We start from the raw sequence: 12863 nt of genomic DNA, 5'->3' as shown, positions 1-12863 counted from the left end.
TACTCTAAACTGCCGAGGCATCTCTCTAGCACCATTTTTATGTTTTTAAAGGCTAGTTTAAAAACAAGAAAGGTGTTGTTCATTGAATTACATTTTTTTTTTAAAAGACAGGCTCTCATGATATAGCCTTGACTGGCCTGGAACTGGATAAGTAATACAGGATGGCCTCATACTTGAAGGAATTATGGTGGTTTGAAAGAAAATGACCCCCAAAGGGAGTGGCACTATTAGAAGGTGTAGCATTGTTGAAGGAGGAGAAGGTGTGGCCTTGGTGAAGAAAGTGTGTATCACTGTGGGCTTTGAGGTCTTCTATGCTCAAGCTACACCCATTGAGACAATGCTCCCTGCCATGATGCTCATGGACTAACCCTCTGAAACTAAACTCCCAATAAATTTATTTTCCCCAATGCTCACTGTGATTATAGTGTGTTGTCACAGTAATTAAAAAGTATCTAAGACATAATCTATGTGTTGCTTATAGTCTTATGTTACATAGTTTCATGGTTATTTAAAAGTAATGTGTAAATCTGGAATGATGTCCTTCACCATTCAGGAGGCTGGGGTGAAGAGACTTCTCTGAGTTTGAGGCTACCCTGAGCTGCTGTGATTTATGAGGCAGCATGAACTATTTTGTGAATTACACATTATTTATATTACTTTTTGGGTTACATTTTAATCAGTTCTTCCTGATTAGCCATTTTACTCTCTACTTTGATAGAAAGTTATTAGTATTCTGCCCTACCCCCATAATAAGTTTCTCCACCAATGCAGTAAGCCAGATCAAACCAAACTGAAAAAGTATAACAACAGGTGAGTTGTCAGGTCCCAGAGATAGAGGCCAGAGAAGTGGTGCCCTCAAATGAAAGTAGGGAGATTTTATGGGTTGAAGGTGAGGGGTGTCAGCCAAAAGCTGAGCTTAGGAGGGAACTTGGGCTGCTGGCAGCATCAGGGGAAGAAGCTGCAGTAGCTGCTGAGATCATGGAAGTGGGCTTCTCTCTGAGCAGGTGAGATTTAGAGGGGGAGGGGCACAGGACTTCCCAGACTGCAGGAGTGAGCCAGAGGTTGTGACTGAACAATTAACTACTGTTATACCTTCACATAATAGATGTTGACATAAAATCATCTCTGGGGCCCAGCTATTTCTATCTTAAATTCTATTAGTTTCATCTGTTTTGATATTAGTGACTGAACTACGTTCATTGGCCTTTTGTGTTTTAACAGCTTGGCTTTTAGCTTTTGCTTTTCTCACATGAATTCTAAGACAAGCACACCTGCCCCCACATAAGCATTTGAATGTGAGTATGCACACATGACTAAGCACGCACGAATGATTTTGCAGATAGTCATACATAAGAATGCACGCGTGCATGTGTGTGCACACATATAAACACACACATGCAGTTTTGGTTTTAATCAAGTTGAGAAACTGCCTTCTAATAAGGAGGTTTCAATGACATGTGAGCTCTATTTTCTCCATTTGTTCCTTCTTGTGTGTCACCCTTTTCCTGGCTTTTTCATTTGCACATAAAATGAACATGGACTTTGAGCTGAGTGTGGTGGCACAGCCTAATCCCAGCATCGGAAGCAGTAGGCTTGAGAGCTCAAGGCCAGACTATGTCACATAGCCAGCTGACCAGTCTCAGCTACCAAGTGAAGCTTTTGAGAAAAAAGGGAAAGGTGTGCAATGGAGGGGAGGGGGGGATAGAGGGAGGGAGAGGCTCCTTTACAGGAAAAAGAAGAAAAAAGAAAGCAAAATCACCAGATCTGTAATCCCAGCAACTCAAACAACTGAGGGAGGAAGGCTGAGTTCAAGGTCAACCTGGACGACTTATTGATTCTTTGTCTCAAAACAATAAATAAAAATAAAAAAAGAGCTAGGACTGTTACACAGAGAAATCCTGTCTTGAAAAACAAAAAATAAATAAGTTTAAAAAATAAAAAAGAGGGCTAAAAACAGTAGTCTAGCATGTACGAAGTCCTGAGATCAATCTCCAGCAGGACAAACTAGAAGAAAACATACATGGCTTCCCCTCTCTGTGAACTGGATAGGCGGGTGGGTAAATGAAGGGAATGGGAACTTGGATTAGTATGCATAATGAAAAAAAGACAGTTTGTTCTCTTTTAAAAAAAAGTTAAATTAAGTAAAAAAAAATACATGAATGTGTTTTGATGGGGTATAACCATAAGACTTGTTACATATATGTAGATAATATTTATTATGCATATGCAAATAACCCAGAATCCAAAATAAGTCTCTCAAATCCAAAGCCTCCTGGATGGAAGCCTTTTCCATAACTCACCCTGAATGCTACCTACATTTTCCTGCTAAGTCATATGTTCCTCAGTTTCCTCACCTAAAACAGAGAAAACAACAAAACCACACAGAGCTGCTGCACAGATTCAAAGAGAAACCTAAACACTCAGTACCATGGTTAGTACATGCTAAGAGCTTACTAAACAACAGCTAGCATGATTTGAAGAAATCACATCCATACATGCACTCCCATGCATGCTTGCAGACAGACACACACACACACACTCACACACACTCAATCACGCAAACCACGATTTGGTAATCTTCTTTGCTGTCCATGATATCTCCCTCTGCCTGGCTTTGAAAAGCTGTTTCTCTTCTCTTAACCCATCACAGAGGAGCTCAGGCCCAGCCTTTAACATTTTCTGATCTATCCCTAGCCTGTACATGAGTTACCTCAAAATATAAATAAATATTTCCCTTCGGCATAATGCAGTGGTTTCCAGTGGCCTCCACTGTGTGTACCCCACGGAGGTCTGTGAGGAGCAAATACACACAAATTTACCCCAAAATGCTGCACGGTGAAAGGCACAGGGTTTAATCAGCCCTGCAGTTAACAACGTGACCCTACGGAAGAACATAATGGCTGCGACAATTTAATCTTCATCATTTATTATTTTTATTTGGACAACATATATACATATGTACAAAATACCTACGGTCAGAATCCTCTTTTATAATTTCATTTGATTTACAAAAACGGGACAGCAAAATAACTTAGGTCACTAATACTGTACAAAAATAAAACTGATTAAACAGTTGTAAAGATCAGTATCTTACAGTGTTACAGACCATTCATCCGCTGTGAAAGAACATCTTATCTACCCAGAGCGATGAGTACTGCTAAGTCTATCTGCAAACTGACAAAACTAACTGGTTTCTGTAATTGTAACTACCAAATATAATTCTCCAAAGAAGCGTGATGTGGAGCTTAAAGCCAGGGTGTCATTCCACAATGGTGAAGGGCTTTCTTCTTCCCTAACCAAGGAGAGGAGATATCTTACCTCTAAAACTAGTATATTGTCCACAAATGACAACTACTTACAGTATTAGATAAAACGGCTTCTCTTTCTTTTTAAACACCTGCGATCGTCTTTCAAAAAAATTCAGTTTGGTTAAAAAAGTAAACAAAAATTACTATTCTGCGTTTGGATTTGTAGAAGTTAAATCCGTGGTCTTTTTAATATAAAAAGTAATTGTCTCATAGTTTTAGTGTCCAACGAACTCTGGTAGTCCTATTTGAACCATATCTCCGTGTAGTAAATCTAATTAGAATGCTGGTTCCTGTTCTGTGAGGCAAAACAGGACTTAGCACAAAGAATAAAAAGCCTTGAGTTTATACGTTACGTTACTAGAACATAGAAGAGAATATCAAATGTGTGTCTGTCAACAACTTGAAAAGGCAAGTAGCAACTCTTCTGGGAAGGAATTATGCATTTCTCTTTCTAGACAAGTTGCTGCGTTTCTATCCACCTAAGCGTTCGGCAAGAGCCACATTCAGACTCACTCCCGAAACAATGAAGATTGTCTTTCACCGACTGGTTTTTCCTTCATTTCTTTCTGTGAGGGAAAGCTGAGTTTATACAAGTTAGCAAGTTGCTAGGCAACCTCAAACTCCTCGCTCACTAAAAGGCAGCGCGCAGAGGACCCTATGTCTAGCCTTTCCATGAGCTCAGGAAGAAATAGGCAGCCTAACCTATTTCATATGGAAGAACAGATGTCCTTAAAACTTATTTTGGACAGAGAAATTAAAATTTGGTTTAAAATAAGCGTTTCAAAAATCTGAAACAGAGGTAGAAAGTGTTCTTTATTTTTCCTGACATGTTTTCTCGTGAGAAAACACTTTCCTTTTTAGCTCATGGACTGCTCCCAGTCCCTAATGTTAAAAGCAGTTCTCTGGATAGAACTCCTGATGCGACTCCATTGGTTAAACAGAAAACACTGTGCTAATGATGGCTGTTGTACTGGAAGTCGGAGTCAGCTGTGCCCCGTGCCCGCTGCAGGAGCACCCGCTGCTGGGATGGAAGTGAGCCTCGCTGGGTGAAATGTGGAGCTCGCCTTGGTGAGAACCCCGAGTTTGCACGCCATGTGCGGCACATGGCTAAACCAGAGTGCACCGTAGCGCTCTGTTCTAGATAGCAGGTAAACCCGTCAGAAAGTGGTCTTTCTGAAGGAAGAAAATGTAAACATTTCCCCACGATCACTGCTGACTCCCCTCGATTGAGGTTTTTGTTTGTTTTTTTGCTTTTTTTTTTTTAACTATGAAAACTGAGTTTGTTTTTCTGGCCGTTTTCAGTAAATGGCATAGGATGGAGATAGTGGTTTAGGCCATTGTTAGACACCTAGATCCGAGTGAAGGAGTGGGAGGCCTGTAAGGATGCAGACAGCTGGTGGTGTGATGTCACTCACGTGTGTCTCTTTGACCTGTGCTCACCAGAAGGGGCTGTTCTGCAGGATCGCCTCTGAAGTTATTGTGGCGTCTTCCCTTGGTACTTACTACTTATGGGGGCAAACTGTTTTTGTTTTTCATCTTTCAGCTCCCTTTGATACAACTCTTACACCTCATAGTGGGAGTCTCATAGGAACACAGGAAGGCGACCAAGAAACATCCCCCCCAGCCCCAAACAAAAACAAAACAAACAGGCATTCCAGGCCTGGCGATGGTTATGCACCCATTTATCAACTAACACTAGAAAGAGCCGAAAGCTCTCGTTCTGTGTCCTAGTGTCATGAGTGTAATAAGATGACGTCATCTGAAAGGGCGGGGAAATTCAAACAAATTCATGAAAGGTCAAACTGTTTGCTCACTTTTGCATCTACCAAAACACCACCTTCCTCCCCCCTCCTGTTCCTCCTCAGCATGTGTTTTATACTTTCTGCCCTCACAGCTCTGCTACGGGTTCTCAGGGAAACGTGTATACTGTAAGATAAGCAGATTGTTACGTGGTGCCAAACAGAACGTCTGCTTCTACCCTCAAAGCATGGATTACCTTACTCACCCTCGGTCTTAGAAAACGAAAGTGCAGTTTATGTTCCGATAGTACGAGTCATACAAAGCAGGGCTGGAAAGCTCCGGACTACCGTGACCTCGCGAAGGTCTGTCTTGATTAGTGTCAATTCGGACTCTGCTTATCCATTGACTATAAGTAACTTTTTTTTTTGTTTGTTTTCAAGTCTTTAGATGACAGATCATGCTGGAGTAGGTGTGCTCTTGCTTGCATAAAAGACAGCTGTGCTATGGAGGGTTGGTTTTTTTTTTCTTTTCTTAAATCTCAAACGTTAAAGTGATTCAGGGGAGTGGTTCTGCTAAACAAACTGGAACACACTGGTCGGTACATTAAAAGAGAAGGAAACGATTCTGAGAGTCAACAAGCATCAAGGACCCAGAGTCACTGTGGGAGGCCAGGGGTCAACTCACCCAGTCAGACGTATGTACACCAGTGTGAATCTTCAAACGCCCACCCCGAGTCTTGGCCTTGCCCCCCCCTCCCACCCACCCCCAAAAACAAAGAAGAAAATACCAAAAGCATTTGCCTGCCCTCCAACAGTCAAGAGACGGTTCCAAGTTGCCTCTGCAAGGGGACCAAATGTTGACTTTGATCTTAGGCTACCATGTGCTTTTTGGAAACAGTTCAGGGAGAGTATCAGAATAGTGATCAAAGAGCAGTGACCTCCTGTGGCCAGCACGCCTCGGCTGGGGCGGGCTTCCATCTGTCCGTCTGTTTCCTGGGAGCTTTGTCTTTCTGGAGACCATCTCTGCCTGGCTGCCATGGGGAAGCACCTCACAAGGGGCTGGCAAGTGCCTTTTTTGATCGTTTGATCATGCTGGGGTGGAACTCGGTGTGACGCCGGGCATGCTTGGTGAGGTGGTCACTCCTCATGAACCTCTTCTCACACAGCGGACAGCGGAACTGCTTCTCGCCAGTGTGGGTCCGGTAGTGGCGGGTCAGCTCATCCGAGCGCGAGAATTTTTTAAGGCAGTCTGGCCACGTGCAGGGAAAGGGCCGTTCACCTAAGAGAAGGGAATCAAGACAGAACACTGTTTAAGGGGCACGTCAAAAACATTCTGAAGGCCACCTATGAGTGACAACCGCTGTAACAAAAAGGATAAACTTCTTGTCATGAGTTTTACGGGCTCTGCTGCATTTCTCGCAAACTCTCAGTTGAAGTCCTGACCCCTCATACACATCTCAGAGTGTGGCTGTATGGTTGTCCCCCATCCATAGGGTCCCTAGCTGGATTCAACCAACAATGGATGGGAAAATATCTGGAAAGGAAAAACTGTCTCACGTACTGACTCTTTTACTGTCATTTTCTTCATGATGGAACACACGTTTACACTATTACATTCATTACATTACATTACATGCAAATACTTGCATTGCTAAAAAGTTTAAAAAAATTTTAAAGATACATGTGTGCACATGGGCTTGTGTGTTAGGACACTCATAGGAGGTCAAAGGACACGTTTGTGGCGTCAGATCTCTTCTGTTTTACTGGGGCTCTGGGATTGAACTCAGGTCCCCAGACTTGCACGGGAGTGCTACCTGCTCAGCCATCTCACCATCCTAAATGCTCACATTCGAGGTCACTGGGGGGTGGGGTGGACCTTCATCCCAGGACCGGTGTCCTTGTAAGAGGGGACATGAGAAAGAGTACAGTGAGATCCTGAGAGAGACCTTGGTGAGCATCCAGCCTCCAGAGATGACTGCTGACTCAGCCATAGGATGTCTGTGGTTCCTCCTTCTGCCCTGGCAAGCTTGGCAGGCATGGGGGAAGGGGGGGATGGTTGAGAACCCTCTAAACAAAAAAGCTTGGTGCCTGCACCCAATCTGCACCCATTGCTCACTCACAAGTCTTTCTTTCCTCCCTTTTAATTTTATCCTATACAATTATTGGTTTCATGAGTTCTTCAGATCAGGCCAAAGGTCAGGGCCCTTTCTGCTCTATTTCCTGTTATTGTAGAGATCAAAGTAGAGAACTGAGAGGCCACCTTCCCTCCCACAACAGGCATTGCCCTTAGACGTCCCCAGGACTGTCGCCACCCGGCATCTACCAGCAAGTCTGATGGTAGGAAGCCACTACCTGCAGAGGCGGCACTTGAGGGTAAGCTGCACAGACTTCTCCGTTGCGGTGAACTGTGCGCTCCTGCAAAGCCATCTTCTGAGTGAGTGTTTCAGCACCCAGCCACCACTGCTCACTAGCCTTCTTTTCCTCAGGGTAAACATTCCCTCCAACGCCCCTCTCATTACGTGCAGGTACAGAGCTCGGGCCACCCACTCACTGCTGCCCTGGATCCCTTCTCACGGGGTCCCCCACATGGCGTTGAGAAAATGGGGATTTACAAGGTGAAGCTACTTGCTCGGAAGCCTTGAGCTCACTGTCTGCCCAATGTCAAACCCGGAGCTTCTAGCTACTTGGCTGTCCTGCCTCTTGTGAGTCATGAGGTCTTGACACTTTTCACACATCCTTCCTGCTTCTGACTGCTTTCTTTTTTTTTTTTTTAACATTTATTTACTTTATTATGTATACAATATTCTGTCTGTGTGTATACCTGCAGGCCAGAAGAGGGCACCAGACCTCATTACAGATGGTTGTGAGCCACCATGTGGTTGCTGGGAATTTAACTCAGGACCTTTGGAAGAGCAGTAAGTGCTCTTAACCTCTGAGCCATCTCTCCAGCCCTTCTGACTGCTTTCTTAAGGTTGGAGTCGCACCAAATTGTGCCACAGTCCGACCTGGAAGACATGCTTATGGTGGCATTAAGAGATACCCACCCTCTTACACACCCACCAAGATCCTAGCAAGGAGGGTGGGAGCAAGCCATCATTCCGGAAGGACACATACCAGCACAAAAGCAGACTACACAGTTAACACTAGGACCTCAGTTGCTCTTGCAAGTACCTGTCATCACCTTGCTCTGGGACCACCTGCCTGCCCTTCACACTGTTCCAAGTCCAGCCCAAGCCAGCTGCTTCGTACACACAGGACACACAGGCCCCTGTTTCCACACAGCTCTCCAGACATGCCTTTGGTAGGTGTGGGGAGGAGCGATCATTTTCTCACTCCGGTCCCCAGGCTGGCCGGAAGCTGGAAGGACACTGCAGAGGCTGGGAGCTGTCCAGCACGAAGCCCCTGAGTCATCAGAAAGACACTCTCCCTTCTTCACCTGCACCGAAAAGACGCAGAAACAGTGAGGCCAAGCCAGCCAACCAACAGTTCAGGCCTCGCAGAAATCTATACCTGCTACCTGCGGGCATTTCTGTGCTCCAAGCAGAGCCCAGGTCTAACACTGCCCAGCCTAACCACGGGCTAAGTCCTTACGAGAACGCTGGAGCTACCCACAGATGAGAGGAGTTCCCGAGGTGGGTCAAGAAGAAAAGGCAGCCAGAAAGTCTGCACTGAGCAATCCAAAGCAAATCTAAAACAAGCAAAAGCAGGGGCTGCAGACTCTTGACGAGCAAGAAGCATTGCACCAACTTCAGCAGACCTTGGAGTACAAGTCGAAATCCAGATTGTAACAACTCTCTAGGATTGAGCTTCTTGTGGCAAGGAAAATATTCTATGTGACTTTTGTATTACCTGCATTTATCGAATGCCCAGTACCAGTGTGTGTGTGGGGGGAGGGGATCCAAGACCCCTACCCCAACATGGATACCATAATTTAAAGACTTTCAAGTCCCTTGCATAAGACTGTATACTTTATAGTTCCATATCATAAGCACATCGTATGTATTTTCAATGATTCCTAAGTTACTTAAATAGTTGTTATATTTCATTGCTTAGGGACTAATGACAAGGAAAAAGATCAACATATGTCTAGTAGAAACACACTTTTCTGAATATTTTTTATCTGTATTTGACTGATGTGGAACTGATAAACTGATGTGGAACCCACAGATGCAGAGGCGAGGTAGGTGTTACAGGGGTGTATTTATTTCCAGACACTATTACTGACCAAAACCTTCTCAGAAGTTAGGTCACTGAAGTAGACTTCAGGACTATTCTAGAATTAAGTTGCAACAAAGTCCTTCTAACTGCAAAAAAGCATCTACAGGGAAATGTTTTTTATAAACAATAGTATGTTAAATATATAATAACAAAGCCAAGCAGTGGTGGCGCACGCCTTTAATCCAGCACGCCTTTAATCCCAGCACTCGGGAGGCAGAGGCAGGCCGACCTCTGAATTTGAGACTAGCCAGGTCTACAGAGTTAGTTCAAGGGCTGCAAGTGCTACACAGAGAAACCTTGCCTTGAAAAAACCAATAAATAAATAATAAGTGAAAATAAAAAGACAAACTGGGATTGGAGTCCCAGTACCCAGAAGATGGAGACAGGAAAATTATGAGTTCATGGTAGCCTGGGCTACATAACATAAATCCTATCTTTTAACATATATATAAAGACATAGATAGATATAGATATTATAGATATAAAATGGGGAAAATATAGCAGAATTCACAGAATAAGCTTCAAACAAAAAAAGAGACAAAAGCTCTTGCTTTTTCACCCTTGGAAGCTCTAGCCACTGCTCTATGATGCTCAGGAAAAATGGCGAGAAGACCTAAAATAAAGCTGCTGTCTTCCCAGAGTTTGTCAGTGACATGGCTTTCTTGGCAGCGTGCCATACGGGTTAGCGTTCTCACTGCACTTGTAGCCGTGCGTCAACTGAGTCTGGAGAAGGAGGGCTAATCTGTGTCTGCATCCAGGGAAAATGTTCCTAAGGGTCTCTCTGTTGGCAGAATTGCCAAGGAGAAAGGGACTTCCCTCATTTAGAAGATGGCTGCACGCTGGGCATGGTGGTACAAGCCTTCAGTCCCAGCACTCACAGGGCAGAGGTAGGGAGATCTCTCTGCGTTCCAGGTCAGCTGGTCTACACAATGAGTTTCAGGACAGCCATGGCTATTATACAAAGAAACTCTATCTCCAAAACCCAGAAAGAATAAAGAAAGAAAGAAAAAGATGGCTACAGAGAAGTGTCACAGTGCAAAGTGTCACGAGTCAGTTGTAGGGACCACAGGAACATTCTTTTTTTTTAAATATTTATTATGTATACAATATTCTGTCTGTGTGTATATCTGCAGGCCAGAAGAGGGCACCACACCTCATTACAGATGGTTGTGAGCCACCATGTGGTTGCCGGGAATTGAACTCAGGACCTTTGGAAGAGCAGGCAATGCTCCTAACCACTGAGCCCTACCACATCTCTCCAGCCCCCGCAGGAACATTCTTCATGCTTATACAGAGAGAATTCAAAGGTATTTAGGGCTCATTCTCATGAGACTCACTTCCAATATGGCCCGTCACCATTTGTGATTCTTCCCACTGCTCTTAATGGAGGTGCTGAAACACTTGTCCCAAGTATTTCAGAGAGAAGAGGCGAGCTAGCCCAGACGAGAAAGAACAGCCTCTGTGGAGCCCATTTCACTTGTCCACCAAAGCTGACAGTTCAAAGCAAAGCGAGATGCTGCCGTCAACAGCAGGTATGAGTCTTATGGAGTACGTTTCGAAAGAGACATCAGAATGTTGAAAAACATTCACCAGAGCTTAGCAACCCATAGCCTACCATCCAGATCTGGCTTGCCAAAAGTCAAGACCAAACGGTTAAGAACGAGAGATGGCGCCTCGTGTCTGAGAAAGTGAGATGAAATGAGCATTCGTGGCTACCTGGATCCTGGGTTGTGGTAGGGCCCACGGTCACCTGAAGAGTGATATCTTGACAGTCACACACATGCCGCATGATAAAACCAGCCAGTGGTGTACGTGCAGGTCTGACGCTGCGGGAACCTACTTACTGCTTTCTCCTCTTCACCCCAGTGAGCCTTTGCACAGAACCGATTATGGGATGCATGATGATGTGAACGGCAGAGACTAGATGCCACTGACAAAGTGATACAAGGTTTGCACCTAATGAAGCCTGAAACAGGAGCCAGGCATGGTGGGCACACCTGTTAACTGACTCTCGGGAGGCTGGGGCAGGAGGCTTGCCACGAGTTTTAGATAAGTCTGTGTTAGGCAGCAAGAGCCCATGTCAAAGAAAATAAGGAGGGAGAGAAGGGGAAATCACTTATGCAGAGAGGAGCACAGGGCTGCAGGGAACAGACTTTGCTGAGAAGGGAAACGAGGGCTAGGAACCTGTGTCCTGTCATGTCATAGTTCTGCTCTAAGGGGGAAACCAAGTCAGGCGCACTCTTTCACCTTAGCAATGGTCAGCCTTCTCCATGATAGTCACAGCAAGGCAAGCATCAGTCAGAGGGTCCTTATGCCGGTCTGCAGCATTTTTGAGTTACCCTTCTCCTGGGGGGAACGCAGGCTTGTGCTAGAATTTGTTTCTGGCCTTCTCAGGAAAAGCACACCCAGAGGCAACATCACAATAAACTCTGACTTTCTGGAGCAGAGCTGCTAAGAGCCCAAGCCTTTGAATTCTCATTATTAACATCACACTCCCCGCCCCCCCTCGGCACAAGCTCTGCACCTCTTTCTTACAGGCTCTTCCAGAGTATAAAGTCAACTTGACCAACAAAGCTACTAAACTTGGCACAACATGAGTAACAGACTTGCTCTGTGGAGATGACCAGGTCTGCAGAATGCTCCCAGGCCCACCACGGCAGGAGACAGGCCAAGCTGGGCCTTCCAGCTATGCTCACAAAGGGCCCACATTGCTTCTCAGAAGGAACTTCCTGGCAGCTAGCAATTAGTCAGTCCTAAGGGACTGGATTTCAAACGCCTCTCAGTGAGGTTCCTGTGCTGAAGGCTTGGTGGCCAGCTGAGGGGGCTATCAGGAGGTGATGAGTTGGCCAGGAAATGGAGCCTCACAGGGAAGTTAGGTCATGGAGGGCATGTTCTTGAGGGGCATATTGGAACCCTGGCCCCCCTTCTCTCCCAGTTTCTCAGCTACCGTGGGGTGAAGATCCTCCATTAATTAACCCCCACACTTCCACTATGAAGCCTTGCTCAAATAGGCTCAAAGAAACCCAGGCAAGCCACCATGGGCTGAACCCTCCGAAACCATAAATCAGCTAAAGCTTTCCTCTCAAAACTGACATGTCTCAAGTATTTTGTCACAGCAATGGAAAGTCAACAGATATAGTTCATTCCTACTGGGAAAATCCTGAAGGGATTGGAGCTGAGACTCCATATTGAGGAGGGGGCCGAGAGCTTGGCAGGTACACGGCCTGCCCACCAATCAGACCTTCCCAGCCCCAAGCGGGCTCCCCTGGGTTCTTAGGGTTAAGGCCACCACTGAGGTCTGAACCCGAAGTCGGAGAGGCCTTTGTTTTCAACACCTCCTTCTCCGTGGTTTTTCTCAGCTTCCCTTCCTTAGTCAGAGAGGGATCAAAGGAGGTCTAACCTTGTCATGTCATGGTTCCAAATCCAAAATCAACTGTTCTCACTATTTCTTTCTGGCCAAAGCCAACCAAGTTGGTAACAAATCTAAGGGAAAGAAGCTTCCTTTCTAGAACAGAACTCCACACATGTCGATCAAGAATTATAGCTTCCTGCCGGGCGGTGGTGGCGCACGCCTTTAATCCCAGCACTCGGGAGGCAG

The 12863-nt window shown here is 45.3% G+C and overlaps 1 protein-coding gene across 1 annotated transcript in view; it reads right to left on the bottom strand.

Annotated features, from left to right (window-relative positions):
- Positions 1-5932: 5932 nt before the first annotated feature.
- The window catches only part of Klf9 (Kruppel like factor 9), a 23523-nt gene continuing 16592 nt past the window's right edge, over positions 5933-12863 (bottom strand). Inside the window, exon 2 of the mRNA XM_005352066.2 lies at positions 5933-6326. Within this exon, the coding sequence (XP_005352123.1) occupies positions 6097-6326 (230 nt within the window). The 3' untranslated portion in view covers positions 5933-6096. The remainder of the gene's footprint in view (positions 6327-12863) is intronic.

Source organism: Microtus ochrogaster, chromosome 8 (genome assembly GCF_000317375.1).
Source record: "Microtus ochrogaster isolate Prairie Vole_2 chromosome 8, MicOch1.0, whole genome shotgun sequence".
In the NCBI taxonomy this organism is placed as follows: domain Eukaryota; kingdom Metazoa; phylum Chordata; class Mammalia; order Rodentia; family Cricetidae; genus Microtus; species Microtus ochrogaster.
This window is presented reverse-complemented; position numbering and strand designations above follow the sequence as displayed.